Genomic DNA, 14,274 nt, shown 5'->3' with positions numbered 1-14,274 from the left:
GGTGGCAGTGAAGATATCGGGGGCGGGGCGTAGTGACGTGAAGACGCCGGAAGAGGCGGGGCGGAGGTGATGGGGTCAGGGGTCGCAGGCTAATCCAACGCGCAAGCGCAAACTGACTGCGCTGCGCTGGCTCCCGGAAGGGGGAGGCATGGCGGCTGCTAGGGTCCCGCCAAGCGTGTCTCTACGGGAAGCCACGCAACGAAAACTGAAGAAGTTTTCGGAACTCAGAGGTACCCTAGAAGGGAGCGAGGTCTCTCCGGGGCAGTGAAGAAGGGCGGGCGCCTCCCGTACCCCGCAGTTGGCTGGACAGTGTCTGCTGTCTACCTCCCCCGCGAGCCTGCACGCTGACCCAGGGGTACTGTGTCCGCCTCCCCCGCGGGCCTGCACGCTGACCCGGGGGTACTGTGTCCGCCTCCCCCCGCGGGCCTGCACGCTGACCCGGGGGTACTGTGTCCGCCTCCCCCGCGGGCCTGCACGCTGACCCGGGGGTACTGTGTCCGCCTCCCCCGCGGGCCTGGGACTCTGACCCAGGGGTGCTGTGTCTACCTCCCCCGCGGGCCTGGACGCTGACCCAGGGGTGCTGTGTCTACCTCCCCCGCGGGCCTGGACGCTGACCCAGGGGTACTGTGTCCGCCTCCCCCCGCGACCCTGGGACTCTGACCCAGGGGTGTTGTGTCTACCTCCCCCGCGGGCCTGCACGCTGACCCAGGGGTACTGTGTCTACCTCCCCCGCGGGCCTGGACGCTGACCCAGGGGTGCTGTGTCTACCTCCCCCGCGGGCCTGGACGCTGACCCAGGGGTGCTGTGTCTACCTCCCCCGCGGGCCTGGACGCTGACCCAGGGGTGCTGTGTCTACCTCCCCCGCGGGCCTGCACGCTGACCCAGGGGTACTGTGTCCGCCTCCCCCGCGGGCCTGCACGCTGACCCAGGGGTGCTGTGTCTACCTCCCCCGCGGGCCTGGACGCTGACCCAGGGGTACTGTGTCTACCTCCCCCCGCGGGCCTGCACGCTGACCCAGGGGTACTGTGTCCGCCTCCCCCCGCGGGCCTGCACGCTGACCCAGGGGTACTGTGTCCGCCTCCCCCGCGGGCCTGCACGCTGACCCAGGGGTACTGTGTCCGCCTTCCCCGCGGGCCTGGGACGCTGCCCCAGGGGTACTGTGTCCGCCTCCCCCGCGGGCCTGCACGCTGACCCAGGGGTACTGTGTCCGCCTCCCCCCGCGACCCTGGGACGCTGACCCGGGGGTACTGTGTCTACCTCCCCCCGCGGGCCTGCACGCTGACCCAGGGGTACTGTGTCCGCCTCCCCCCGCGGGCCTGCACGCTGACCCAGGGGTACTGTGTCCGCCTCCCCCGCGGGCCTGCACGCTGACCCAGGGGTACTGTGTCCGCCTCCCCCGCGGGCCTGCACGCTGACCCGGGGGTACTGTGTCCGCCTCCCCCCGCGGGCCTGCACGCTGACCCGGGGGTACTGTGTCCGCCTCCCCCGCGGGCCTGCACGCTGACCCGGGGGTACTGTGTCCGCCTCCCCCGCGGGCCTGGGACTCTGACCCAGGGGTGCTGTGTCTACCTCCCCCGCGGGCCTGGACGCTGACCCAGGGGTGCTGTGTCTACCTCCCCCGCGGGCCTGGACGCTGACCCAGGGGTACTGTGTCCGCCTCCCCCCGCGACCCTGGGACTCTGACCCAGGGGTGTTGTGTCTACCTCCCCCGCGGGCCTGCACGCTGACCCAGGGGTACTGTGTCTACCTCCCCCGCGGGCCTGGACGCTGACCCAGGGGTGCTGTGTCTACCTCCCCCGCGGGCCTGGACGCTGACCCAGGGGTGCTGTGTCTACCTCCCCCGCGGGCCTGCACGCTGACCCAGGGGTACTGTGTCCGCCTCCCCCGCGGGCCTGCACGCTGACCCAGGGGTGCTGTGTCTACCTCCCCCGCGGGCCTGGACGCTGACCCAGGGGTACTGTGTCTACCTCCCCCCGCGGGCCTGCACGCTGACCCAGGGGTACTGTGTCCGCCTCCCCCCGCGGGCCTGCACGCTGACCCAGGGGTACTGTGTCCGCCTCCCCCGCGGGCCTGGGACTCTGACCCAGGGGTACTGTGTCCGCCTCCCCCCGCGGGCCTGGGACTCTGACCCAGGGGTACTGTGTCCGCCTCCCCCCGCGGGCCTGGGACGCTGCCCCAGGGGTACTGTGTCCGCCTCCCCCGCGGGCCTGCACGCTGACCCAGGGGTACTGTGTCCGCCTCCCCCCGCGACCCTGGGACGCTGACCCGGGGGTACTGTGTCTACCTCCCCCCGCGGGCCTGCACGCTGACCCAGGGGTACTGTGTCCGCCTCCCCCCGCGGGCCTGCACGCTGACCCAGGGGTACTGTGTCCGCCTCCCCCGCGGGCCTGGGACTCTGACCCAGGGGTGCTGTGTCTACCTCCCCCGCGGGCCTGGACGCTGACCCAGGGGTGCTGTGTCTACCTCCCCCGCGGGCCTGGACGCTGACCCAGGGGTGCTGTGTCTACCTCCCCCGCGGGCCTGGACGCTGACCCAGGGGTGCTGTGTCTACCTCCCCCGCGGGCCTGCACGCTGACCCAGGGGTGCTGTGTCTACCTCCCCCGCGGGCCTGGACGCTGACCCAGGGGTGCTGTGTCTACCTCCCCCGCGGGCCTGGACGCTGACCCAGGGGTACTGTGTCCGCCTCCCCCGCGGGCCTGCACGCTGACCCAGGGGTGCTGTGTCTACCTCCCCCGCGGGCCTGGACGCTGACCCAGGGGTACTGTGTCTACCTCCCCCCGCGGGCCTGCACGCTGACCCAGGGGTACTGTGTCCGCCTCCCCCCGCGGGCCTGCACGCTGACCCAGGGGTACTGTGTCCGCCTCCCCCGCGGGCCTGCACGCTGACCCAGGGGTACTGTGTCCGCCTCCCCCCGCGACCCTGGACGCTGACCCAGGGGTACTGTGTCTACCTTCCCCGCGGGCCTGCACGCTGACCCAGGGGTACTGTGTCCGCCTCCCCCGTGGGCCTGCACGCTGACCCAGGGGTACTGTGTCCGCCTCCCCCCGCGACCCTGGACGCTGACCCAGGGGTACTGTGTCTACCTTCCCCGCGGGCCTGCACGCTGACCCAGGGGTACTGTGTCCGCCTCCCCCCGCGACCCTGGGACTCTGACCCAGGGGTACTGTGTCCGCCTCCCCCCGCGGGCCTGCACGCTGACCCAGGGGTACTGTGTCTACCTCCCCCCGCGGGCCTGGACGCTGACCCAGGGGTGCTGTGTCTACCTCCCCCCGCGGGCCTGGACGCTGACCCAGGGGTACTGTGTCTACCTCCCCCCGCGGGCCTGCACGCTGACCCAGGGGTACTGTGTCTACCTCCCCCCGCGGGCCTGCACGCTGACCCAGGGGTACTGTGTCCGCCTCCCCCGCGACCCTGGGACGCTGACCCAGGGGTACTGTGTCCGCCTCCCCCGCGGGCCTGGATGCTGACCCAAGGGTACTGTGTCTACCTTCCCCCGCGGGCCTGCACGCTGACCCAGGGGTACTGTGTCTACCTCCCCCCGCGGGCCTGGGACGCTGACCCAGGGGTACTGTGTCCGCCTCCCCCGCGACCCTGAGACACTGACCCAGGGGTACTGTGTCCGCCTCCCCCCGCGGGCCTGCACGCTGACCCAGGGGTACTGTGTCTACCTCCCCCCGCGACCCTGAGACACTGACCCAGGGGTACTGTGTCCGCCCTCCCCGAGACCCTGGGAAGGTGACCCAGGGGTACTGTGTCCGCCTCCCCCCGCGGGCCTGGACGCTGACCCAGGGGTACTGTGTCCGCCTCCCCCACGACCCTGGGACTCTGACCCAGGGGTACTGTGTCCGCCTCCCCCGCGGGCCTGGGACGCTGACCCAGGGGTACTGTGTCCGCCTCCCCCCGCGGGCCTGCACACTGACCCAGGGGTACTATGTCCGCCTCCCCCGCGGGCCTGGGACGCTAACCCAGGGGTACTGTGTCCGCCTCCCCCGAGACCCTGGGAAGGTGACCCAGGGGTACTGTGTCCGCCTCCCCCGAGACCCTGGGAAGGTGACCCAGGGGTACTGTGTCTGCCTTTTCAGTTTAGTGGTCCCCATCCTCTCTTCAATTACGTTTCTCCGGTGTCAGACTAAAGATCGAAATACAACAGGGGAGAAAGGGAAGGAGAACAGGGTTGATCTCTGACTCGCTGGGCCCTGAATTCGGCATGTACAGGTTAAGCCCTTTCAGGGAGGTCATTTTCAACAAATGGCACAGCGATCTGCGATCTAGCTTTGGTCTTCTCAACCTCAACCCTCGGCTCCCCTAGCTCCCCAGTTTAAACATTTAACTGAGAAGAGGAACAAGATATGACTTAAAATTAAGGAAGAATTAAGGGTATGTCACTATTTCTTTCTATGTACACCTGTACAACTAATAATCTTTATTATATATTAATCATATGTCATATGTGGTATATAATACACATTTCATTATATCTGCTTAAAGCCATGCATACAGAGCTCCGCTTTGGGAAAACAGCAAAACATTCCAAACTACATGAACCTAACTGATAAGTCTTATTTTTCAGCTAATTAAAACGTTTATTCATCTTGTTAATGGGTAAACCATTTCCCACTGTTTAACCAAAAGTTCAGTCTTTCTTTTAATGAGTTCTTCAGGGACTTGGAGTGAGTTCCTGGATCCAGAATTTTGTACCATAATCCGGGATAAACTTGTGTGTTTCATCATAAGATAAAACCTCTCTGTAAATCACCTGTATAATAGCAATTTAAAAATATAAAAACACATGTAAAATGAAACATGCATATTTGTAAACAGAAACACTGAAGGAATGGGTCTTAGTTTGAATCTTTCTTAGCTAACATACACTGATTTTGGTAAACAAAATTAACTTAGAAAGCTGGACATTAGGTATAAGTGAAGTAAGCCAAGCCGAAAGAAACATTGGTCCCATGGTTTCCCTTATTTGCAGTATCTAGTATATGTCTGAATCAAGCAGAAAAGGTCAGATAAGGTGATGTTAGGGAAATGAACCCTAACATATGTATTCAAATGTTTTTTTTTTTCTTTCATGCGATTGTTTCTAACGCATTTATAAGATTATTTCTTTGTTGCTTTGTATGTCCCTCCCCCACAGTATAACCTCTGCAAAGTATTGGATGTTGGTATAATTTGTGGAAGGGAAGGGGAAAAACAAGTCGTTTAAATAAGGATACAGGTGGACCCGTTGCAACAATGAGAAGTACAAGTTGTTATGTCGAAAACGAACTTTACAACTTTGGTGGGGAGGGGGGGCGGGGAGAATTGGGGGGGAGGATAGGAAGGGATGGAAAGGGGAAACAAAGGAGGAGGCTACAATGCTTGATAAGCAATGCACTCATTATCTTGCCCATGTAATTGTAACCCCTCTGTACAGTATTTTCACAATAAAAAATTTTAAAAAATGCTATTTGTCAAAAAGTATAACTGTTTAAACTTTGAAGTAAGAGAAATTGTGGAGCATAATTTTGAAGAACAAAAGGAAAAGTTTGAGAACAATACTCATTAGAACTATTTTTTTGTTGTTGTTTTCTGTCGGTTGTGGGGCTTGAACTCGGCCTGGGCGCTGTCCCTGTACTCTGTCCCTGCACTTTTCAGCTCAAGGCTAGCCCTCTACCACTTAAGCCACAGCACCACTTCTGGTTTTCTGCTGGTTAATTGGAAATAAGAGTCTCACGGATTTTCCCGGGCTGGCTTTGAACTGCAATCTTTTAGGTTTCAGCTTTCTGAGCAGCTAGACTTACAGGCATGAGCCACCGGTGCCCGACTTTCCAGAACTGTTTGAATAATACCAACAAAGCATTATAAGATACATTTTTGAAGATGATAATAAATGGTATCAGTCTGGTTTTTCTTTTAAAGCAGGCAAACCTTTAATAGAGAATTTTGATTATATTTATCATATTCCTACTTTTTCTAAATAGGCAAACCTGTGGCACATGGAGAATTCTGGGACATAGTTGCAATAACAGCAGCTGATGAAAAGCAGGAAATTGCTTATAGGCAACAACTATCAGAAAAGCTGAAAAGAAATGAATTACCCCTTGGAGTTCAATATCATGTTTTTGTTGATCCTGCAGGAGCCAAAATTGGTACGCATTTTATGGATACATAGGTTCTAGGAGAAAGAAAAAGGGAAAACAACCTGTCTGTGCTTTACAGTTTATTAGCTGCATACCTCTAGTCATGGCCTTTGCAGACCTTAAAATCTGATTGTAAATTGACTTTTTTTTAGAAAGATAAAGGCATAGAAAATATTCTTAGTCTGTGATTTGAACCATACAACTTCCAGAATGTTTAAGAGAAAATGTTATTAGTTTTAAAACAATTTATTGAGATTGAAGAGAGCACATGCATATGTATGTATGTATGTAATAAATGGCCTCTTAGAGTCAGAAGCAAGAAGTAGTCTGCAAAGGAACATGGTCCAAAGGCTTAAGTACTCTAGAATATTTATCGGAAAACTCTTACTTAAGCTAACTCTGTCCTTTAATTTTCCATTGCAAATAAAAATGAATTATGGTTTCTCAGAGGTTATTTTCCACATGATACTTAAAACTGCACACTTTCTTAACAGAGAAAGAATATATGTATGTGACATTAGCATTGTTCTGATTAGTCTCTACTGTTTTAATCTTCACAACAGTATATTCCTATTATATAGATGCAGTTCTGAGGTACAGAAAATTAACAATTTTTACGTTTAACTTAACAATAATTGTTAAGTTTAACAGTAGGCAAGCTATTAGTGTGGTAATCAATATTTTATTACTATTATTATTCCTAAGTAGTTGGTAGTTATGTTTAAGATTTTGAAAAATATTTTTATGGAGAAAATCTAATTTGTATACTTGATTATGTAATAAGGGGGAATTACTTAAATGGGTTTATGATTTATAATTATTTGAATACATAGTTAAAATTTTTGTATTACAGATTAATCTATTAATAATTTGAGGAGAATATTAGCAGAGCATTTATTATTGATGGCAGTTGTTTTTATTTATTATTCCTTGCTGTAAGATGTATTGATTTTATTCTTTTACTAGTATTTTTTCTGCCCATTTAATTATAGCCAAAATTCCATATACTTAATTATTGTATCCATATTTACTCTCTACAAAAAGTTAGTAGATTTCTATGAAACCAATTATGCTTTTTAATTTACTTTTAAGGAAATGGAGGATCTACACTTTGTGCTCTTCAAAGTTTGGAAAAGCTATATGGAGATAAATGGAGTTCTTTTACTATCCTATTAATTCACTCTGGTAAAGTTATACTATATTAATTTACATTTTCTTTCAAGTTTTATTTTTGATAATCTCTACATTTTAAAAGATGCTTTGAAGGTATTTTTCTTTAGAAACATTTCATCTTTTTCATGCTACTTTTAGGTTGCAAGAAATGTAGCTATTTCTACAAAATTTGTCATTAAGACAGCCAGTCACATACATTATCAAATATTGTTTTGTCTTTGGTATGCATGTAGAAAATTATTTTCCCTAAAACAGAATTTATCTAATTTGAACATTTCTCAAAAATTCCTTAGAAGGAATTCTTCATGTGGGATAGGCTGGTTTAATATTCATATTAGACTTGGTAAAGCCTTCAGTACTTAAATAGTTGCACTATTTACTGGAGTTTGAAAAAAACGTGCAAAAGTACAAAATTGAGACGTAAATATATAAGTAGAAAACAAAAATGAGAGAGAACATTTTAAAATGGAAAAGTGAGAGGTCATAACTGTAGCATAAAGGGTAAGTAATATTTTAAGTTGAATATATTGAATATGTTGACTTTTTTTTGTATTTTAGATGAGAATTTGAGGTACAGAAAGTTAAATATGCTTATTGATGAAAACTTTTTCATGGACTCATAAGACTAGGACATGTATTATGGAATCACTATTCCATGTGGTTTCTATGCCCTTTACTACTTTTAAAATTCATATATTGTACCATAATTTTTTGAAAAGATAATGTCAATATATCTCAGTTTTGGTTTCAAGACTAACTGAAAATGTAGAACAGTTTCATCTATTATGTTATTCCAGAAATATATCCTATAACCAACTTGTTAGAAAGTTAAATTAGACATCAGAAAATACAAGCAGAAGTATAATGGACCTCCATTCTCCATAGGTAGAAAATACATAACAAAAAGAAAATGGTTCTGTGCTGAACAGGTACTGGCATTTTTCATGTCATTATTTCCTAAATTACACAGCAGAGTGCATATTGAGATGTCATTTCATTGTGTTAGTTTTTTTTTCATATATATTTTTTATTGTAAAAATACTGTACAGAGGGGTTATAGTTATAGGAGTATTGTTACTTCCTCCTTTGTTTTTCCCCTACCATCCATTCCTTCCCCACCTCCCCAACTCCTCCCTACTTGCCCCTAAAATTGTAAAGTTCATTTTCAACATAGTGTCTTATACATCTCATTGTTACAGTGGCTAACCTGTATCCTTATTTAAGCATTTTGTTATTTCCCTTCCCCTCCCCAAATTAGAAAAATGTACATACTAAGATGCAGAACATTGGAATCAAATAGTGAAAACAGGAGTTATTTTAAATAATCTAGATATTAACTATCAAGGAGAATATTTGTGGCATATATGCAAATTCTATGGTATTTCATAGGAACTTATTATGTTCCTTAGATTTTTCAAATCCATGTAGCATCTTGAAACAAATCTGTGGATATTGAAGGATTGCTAGGGGTACCTTTTAATACTAAACTTTACTATTTTTTAGACTTTGCAAATGAGAAAAATAGGTATCAGTAGGTCTCATTTGTTGAATAATGTGCTATGTTTGAAGTACTTTGTGTTACTGATCATTAATCTCATAAAACACGTGAAAGTAGATATTATTCTACATTTGCTACTTTGTAGTAATTTCAAATGTAAAAGGCTAAAACGTGGAGAACTAGTATGATTTCATGTTTTCTGACACTTTATATAGTATCTGTCTTTCACTGTTATTTATGTTGTAAGACATGTATTTTAAGAGAATATACTTTTTTTTTTCATTTTCCTTCCTGGGGGTTGCACTCAAGACCAGGGTGCTGTCCTTGAGCTTCTTTGTGCTCAAGGCTAGCACTCTACCACTTGAGCCACAATGACACTTCCAGCTTTTTCTAAGTAGTTTATTGGAGAAATGAGTCTTATGGACTTTCCTGCTTAGGCTGGCTTCAAACTGGGATCCTCAAATCTCAGCCTCCTGAGTAGCAAGATTACAGCCATAAGCCACTGATGCCTGGCAAGAACACACTTTATGAAAAAGTTATACTATCTACTTTACATGGCAAAAGCCAATTTAAATGAAAAGCAAAAAGAGATTTTTTAATATTCTTTAAAAAAGAATCCCTTTGTTTCCTTAAAGGCAGTGTAATAATTTGAAGAAAGAAGTTTGAATAGAAGATTATATTTTAAATTGTGTTACTTTATTAACTTTTATAACTATTTTTCCTATGAAGTAAATGCTTAATATCTGAATGTATACATGATAGAACTTTTTTTTTTGCTTAAAGTTTAAATAGAGGGCTGACTTTTAGGCTGTAGTTCTTTTTCTTTTTACATAAGTGATTCAAAGCAATCCACAGGCTATATAGGATTCATTTCTAAACTAGAGTCTACAATACTGCATTACTACTTGAAATCATTGTAGGAGAATTGTTCGTTGAATTTTTAATCTGGATTTCATTATTCTTTCTTGAACTTCAGTAATACATGATATATATTGAATATTGGGAGCTATTTTGCATTGTAACTGATATCCACAAACTTAAAAATCTTAAAAATAATGCATTTTTAAAATTTTTATAGGTGGCTACAGTCAACGGCTTCCAAATGCAAGTGCTCTGGGGAAAATTTTCACTGCTTTACCACTTGGTAATCCCATTTATCAGATGTTAGAATTAAAATTAGCCATGTACATTGACTTCCCCTCACATATGAATCCTGGAATTTTGGTTACCTGTGCAGATGATATTGAATTATATAATATTGGAGAATCAGAGTATATTAGGTTTGATAAACCTGGCTTTACTGCATTAGCTCATCCTTCTAGTTTGACTGTAGGTACAACACATGGGGTATTTGTCTTGGAGTCTTCTAATTGTTTAAAATATAGAGCCCTTGAATACAGATGTTGCTACCGCTTCCTTCATAAGCCCAGTATAGGAAAGATGTATCAATTTAATGCTGTATGTAAACGTGGAGACTTCTGTCAACAGGACTTTGGTGGAGGTGACACTGCCTATTTTCATTTAGATTCAGAGTATGTTTACACAGATAGTCTCTTTTATATGGATTATAAATCAGCAAAAAAGTTACTTGCTTTTTATGAACAAATAGGCACACTGAAGTGTGAAATAGATGCCTATGGGGACTTTCTGCAAGCACTGGGACCCGAAGCAACTGTGGACTACACCAGAGATACATCAAATGTCACTCAAGAAGAATCAGCGTTGGTAGATGTGAGACAAAAAATATTTCATCTACTTCAAGGAACACCATTAAATGTTGTTGTTCTTAATAACTCCAAGTTTTATCATATTGGAACAACTGAAGAATATTTGTTTCATTTTACTTCAGATAGCAGTTTGAAGTCAGAGCTTGGCTTACAATCCATAGCTTTCAGCATCACTCCAGATATTCCAAAAGGCTCTGCTAAAACATCCTGTGTCATTCAAAGTATACTAGACTCAGGATTTTCTGTGGCACCTGGCTCCGTTATAGAGTATTCCAGATTGGAGCCTGATGTGTGCATTGGGGAAAACTGCATTATTAGCAATTCATATATTGTAACCAAAGCTGTCCTGCCTGCGAATTTGTTTTTGAGTTCTTTAAGCTTGAAGATAAAAGGATCCTTAAAGTATTCAACTATGGCATTTGGAATGCAAGATGACTTGAAGAAGAATGTGAAAACATTGTTAGATATAAAGTTGCTTCAGTTCTTTGGTGTCTGTTTTCTGTCATGTTTAGATACTTGGAATCTTAAAGTTACAGAGGAACTGTTTTCCGGAAATAAGGCATGTTTTAGTTTGTGGACTGCTCGCATTTTTCCAGCGTGCTCTTCTTTGAGTGAATCAGTTACAACATCACTAAAGATGTTAAATGCTGTGAAGAACAATTCACCATTTAATATGAATAGCTTTCAGCTGTTATCCATTGAAGAAATGCTTGTTTATAAAGATGTAGAAGACATGATAGCTTATAGGGAGAAAATTTTTCTAGAAATTAGTTTAAATAAAAAATACTCTAATTTGGAGATATCGTAAATATATATTTAAATACATTGCCTTTCACTGTGTAAGATTTCTGATTTTTTGCTTCAGTAAGGTAAAATAATGAACACTGTTAACATAATTGTTAATACAATTCTTATGAAGTTAGATCTTCATAACAAATACAGATAACCATTTCTATAGAAATGGTTATATATATATATATATATATATATATTTGAAATATATTTCTAATAGAAATATATTTCAAAGCAGTTTAGAAAATGGATACATTTTTGCATACTTTTGCTGTTTTAATTTTCTTTTCTTTTTTGGGGGGGGGGTCTAGTTGTGGGGCTTGAACTCTGGGCCTGGGTGCTGTCCCTCAGCTCTTCAGCTCAAGGCAAGAGCTCTACCACTGAGCCACCTTCCTAGCCCCTAATTTTCTTTTTAATATGTATTTGTGGACCCTTGTTCCCTAAGTAGGAGATTTAAAGATGATTTCTAGACATACCTTAGAAGTTTCTTTTTCCTTTGAACTCTAATTCTAGTGAAGTTCTAAGTGTTACTGGCATTTTTGTTTTTACCAAATGTGGTTCTGATTTTATTGACTAATAAAATGGCATCCTATACTGTCTTCTAAGTACTATAGTGATATTATACTAATCCATTTTCAGAAACAAACCATAGCTGATAAATTATTATTACATCATCAGTGTTTGGTGTATCATGATCTTTTATTTAGCAAATAACTAGACACAAAGAGGTATAAAACTAACATTGATCTTATCAAAGAGAAAATGTGCATCTCTTATTTTACCTTTATGCCTTTGAACATGAGTTAGTACCAATGAGAAATTTTTTCTATAGTTCCCTGTGCAGGAAATCATACAGCTACTTTTAGGAAAGGTGATAAGGTGATAGGAATAATTATGATTCACTAATAATTATATAATTTCTCTAAGACATCACTTTTGTCTTTCTAGTAATCTCTTTAGTGGAACTATTATGGTGCCATATGAGCTAATCTCACTTCCAGTTTCTTATTTTCTTTGCCTATACTCATATCAATACTGAGAAACAATCAGCATCAGGAGAGAGGTAGCAAAAGTAGGAAAGTAGAGAAAACACAACTTCAAGGAAATTAGAATTGGTGGAAATCCTGGGTTATTCCTATTTTGGTCTAAGTATATAAGTGAAATATCTTCATATCAAACTAGTTCTTAGAAATAAAATATGTTAAGTTTTAAGTTAAAATTTTAATATATGAATATAAAACTAATATGAAAAGAAGTGGTAATCCGAAGTCCTTGGCTATTTACATGAGTATGGTTCTTTATTTACTTTCAAAAGTGAAAAATTATGTGGTATTGTTGAACATCAATTTACTTGAAGTACTTTCAGAAGATGTTAGTGTTATTTGTAAATGTTCATAATATCATTTTACCTAGAGTGCTAAAATTGTAAGACTCACATATATTCTAAGAAGAAAACTCTCAAGGAGGACACATTGGGTCATTGAAGTTTGGATATTTATTGGAGATTGCAGGTAGAATAGAAAATAATTTTTATCATGGAACCTTCTTGCACATATACATAAAAGAAAAAAATGTGAAATATGAAGATACCTTCAGGACATTTCTGCAGCTTTAAAGTCAGAATCAAATGCTAACATAGTTTTACCACAGGTAAAAGTGATATTCATATGTCTACCCAGTACCATCTTGTTGGGAATACACTAATATCTGGGTTTTCCATATAGCTGCAGCTACAGACTCATGTACTTTGATTCCTGACACTACTGATTTCCTATTTGACAAAATTATTTTCATTATGCTTCAGTTTGATCATGTCCCTAACGGACTGGTGGCTTAAACTCCAAGACTGGGAAATTTCTGACAAAAAACACTGATGCCATATTGACATGTCAATATGAAAGTAATTAGTGAACCACAAGTCACTTTTCTGTCATATATTTTAGCATCTGAGTAAAATAATTCACAATTTCCTCAGTATTATGAGCAATGTCTAAATATGAGACATCTCTTGGTTTATATTTTTTCATAAGCACAACAAATATACTCAGATTTTATAAGCAAATTGAATTATTGCTTATAACTAATTGTATTCCATATACTTCCCTATTAGCTAGGGATTAATAATGACTCAAGAAGGAGATGGGAAAAGTGCTACTTTAATATTTACACTCTAAACAGAACATTGTGTATCAGTGAATACTAAATGGAAAGAAACTTGAAAGTATATCCCAGTGATACCTGAAAGTGAAAACAATGAATCCAGAGTTAATTGTCACAACTTCTGGTGATCTAGTCACTTATATCTAATATTTGCATTGTTATATAAAGATTTCCAAGTTCAGCAATAAGCCAAAATCAAAAGGTACCTACAATAAAATGAGTGCATGAATCTCATGTAGCTATTATCGATGTGGCACAAAGTCAGAGACACCATCACATATACATCATGCTGCCCTCTGCCCTTGAGCAACTTGTAAGCTGATTTTATAGTGCCTCAATATAGTCTAGTAGAACTGATAGAGCAAAAGTAAATATATATTTTTTAAATATTAACGATTTTCATGTTGATGTGTTAACTTGATTATATATGTGTATGTATATATATATATGTGTGTGTGTGTGTATGATGAACCTATTTGTAATTTCAGGTTTCTTTTTGCCTAAATAAAACCAAGTACTGATCTAAGACAAGATCTAATTATTCTTGCCAAAAATAGGTCTTTTTCTTAATGTAAGAGAAATGATTGGAGAAGCATGATCAACTTTAGTTAATGGAATTTTTATAGTTAGAAAATTTCATTAAGGCAATTTCCATTGAGATCAAAGAACACAATTATTACTTAAACCTAGTGAAACTATTGTTAATTTGTTGAACTTCCAAACTGCTAGATGGCTCAACCTTGCCAATTTGGGTGTAGTTCAAGTGTATCAGCATTTTAGGTCAAGATAAAATTAGAAG

At 43.8% G+C, this 14,274-nt stretch overlaps 1 protein-coding gene across 1 annotated transcript; it reads left to right on the top strand.

The window, feature by feature from the left end:
* Window positions 1–111: 111 nt before the first annotated feature.
* Fpgt (fucose-1-phosphate guanylyltransferase) lies at window positions 112–11,348 on the top strand. The gene is made up of 4 exons (XM_042681483.1): window positions 112–230; window positions 5,967–6,134; window positions 7,218–7,310; window positions 9,875–11,348. The coding sequence occupies exons 1-4, from the start codon at window positions 149–151 to the stop codon at window positions 11,329–11,331; spliced, it is 1,800 nt and encodes a 599-aa protein (XP_042537417.1). The 5' UTR covers window positions 112–148; the 3' UTR covers window positions 11,332–11,348.
* The last annotated feature ends 2,926 nt before the right edge of the window (window positions 11,349–14,274 follow it).

This window comes from Dipodomys spectabilis, unplaced genomic scaffold, assembly GCF_019054845.1.
Source record: "Dipodomys spectabilis isolate Male_0828 unplaced genomic scaffold, ASM1905484v1 ptg000002l, whole genome shotgun sequence".
NCBI lineage: Eukaryota > Metazoa > Chordata > Mammalia > Rodentia > Heteromyidae > Dipodomys > Dipodomys spectabilis.
This window is presented reverse-complemented; position numbering and strand designations above follow the sequence as displayed.

Excerpts from the sequence above, each read along its gene's own strand:
- Fpgt (XM_042681483.1), top strand. The coding sequence starts at position 149 with ATGGCGGCTGCTAGGGTCCCGCCAAGCGTGTCTCTACGGGAAGCCACG. Across the intron at positions 231-5,966 it reads GAAGTTTTCGGAACTCAGAG|GCAAACCTGTGGCACATGGA; the intron begins GTACCCTAGAAG and ends TTTTCTAAATAG. Across the intron at positions 6,135-7,217 it reads TCCTGCAGGAGCCAAAATTG|GAAATGGAGGATCTACACTT; the intron begins GTACGCATTTTA and ends TTTACTTTTAAG.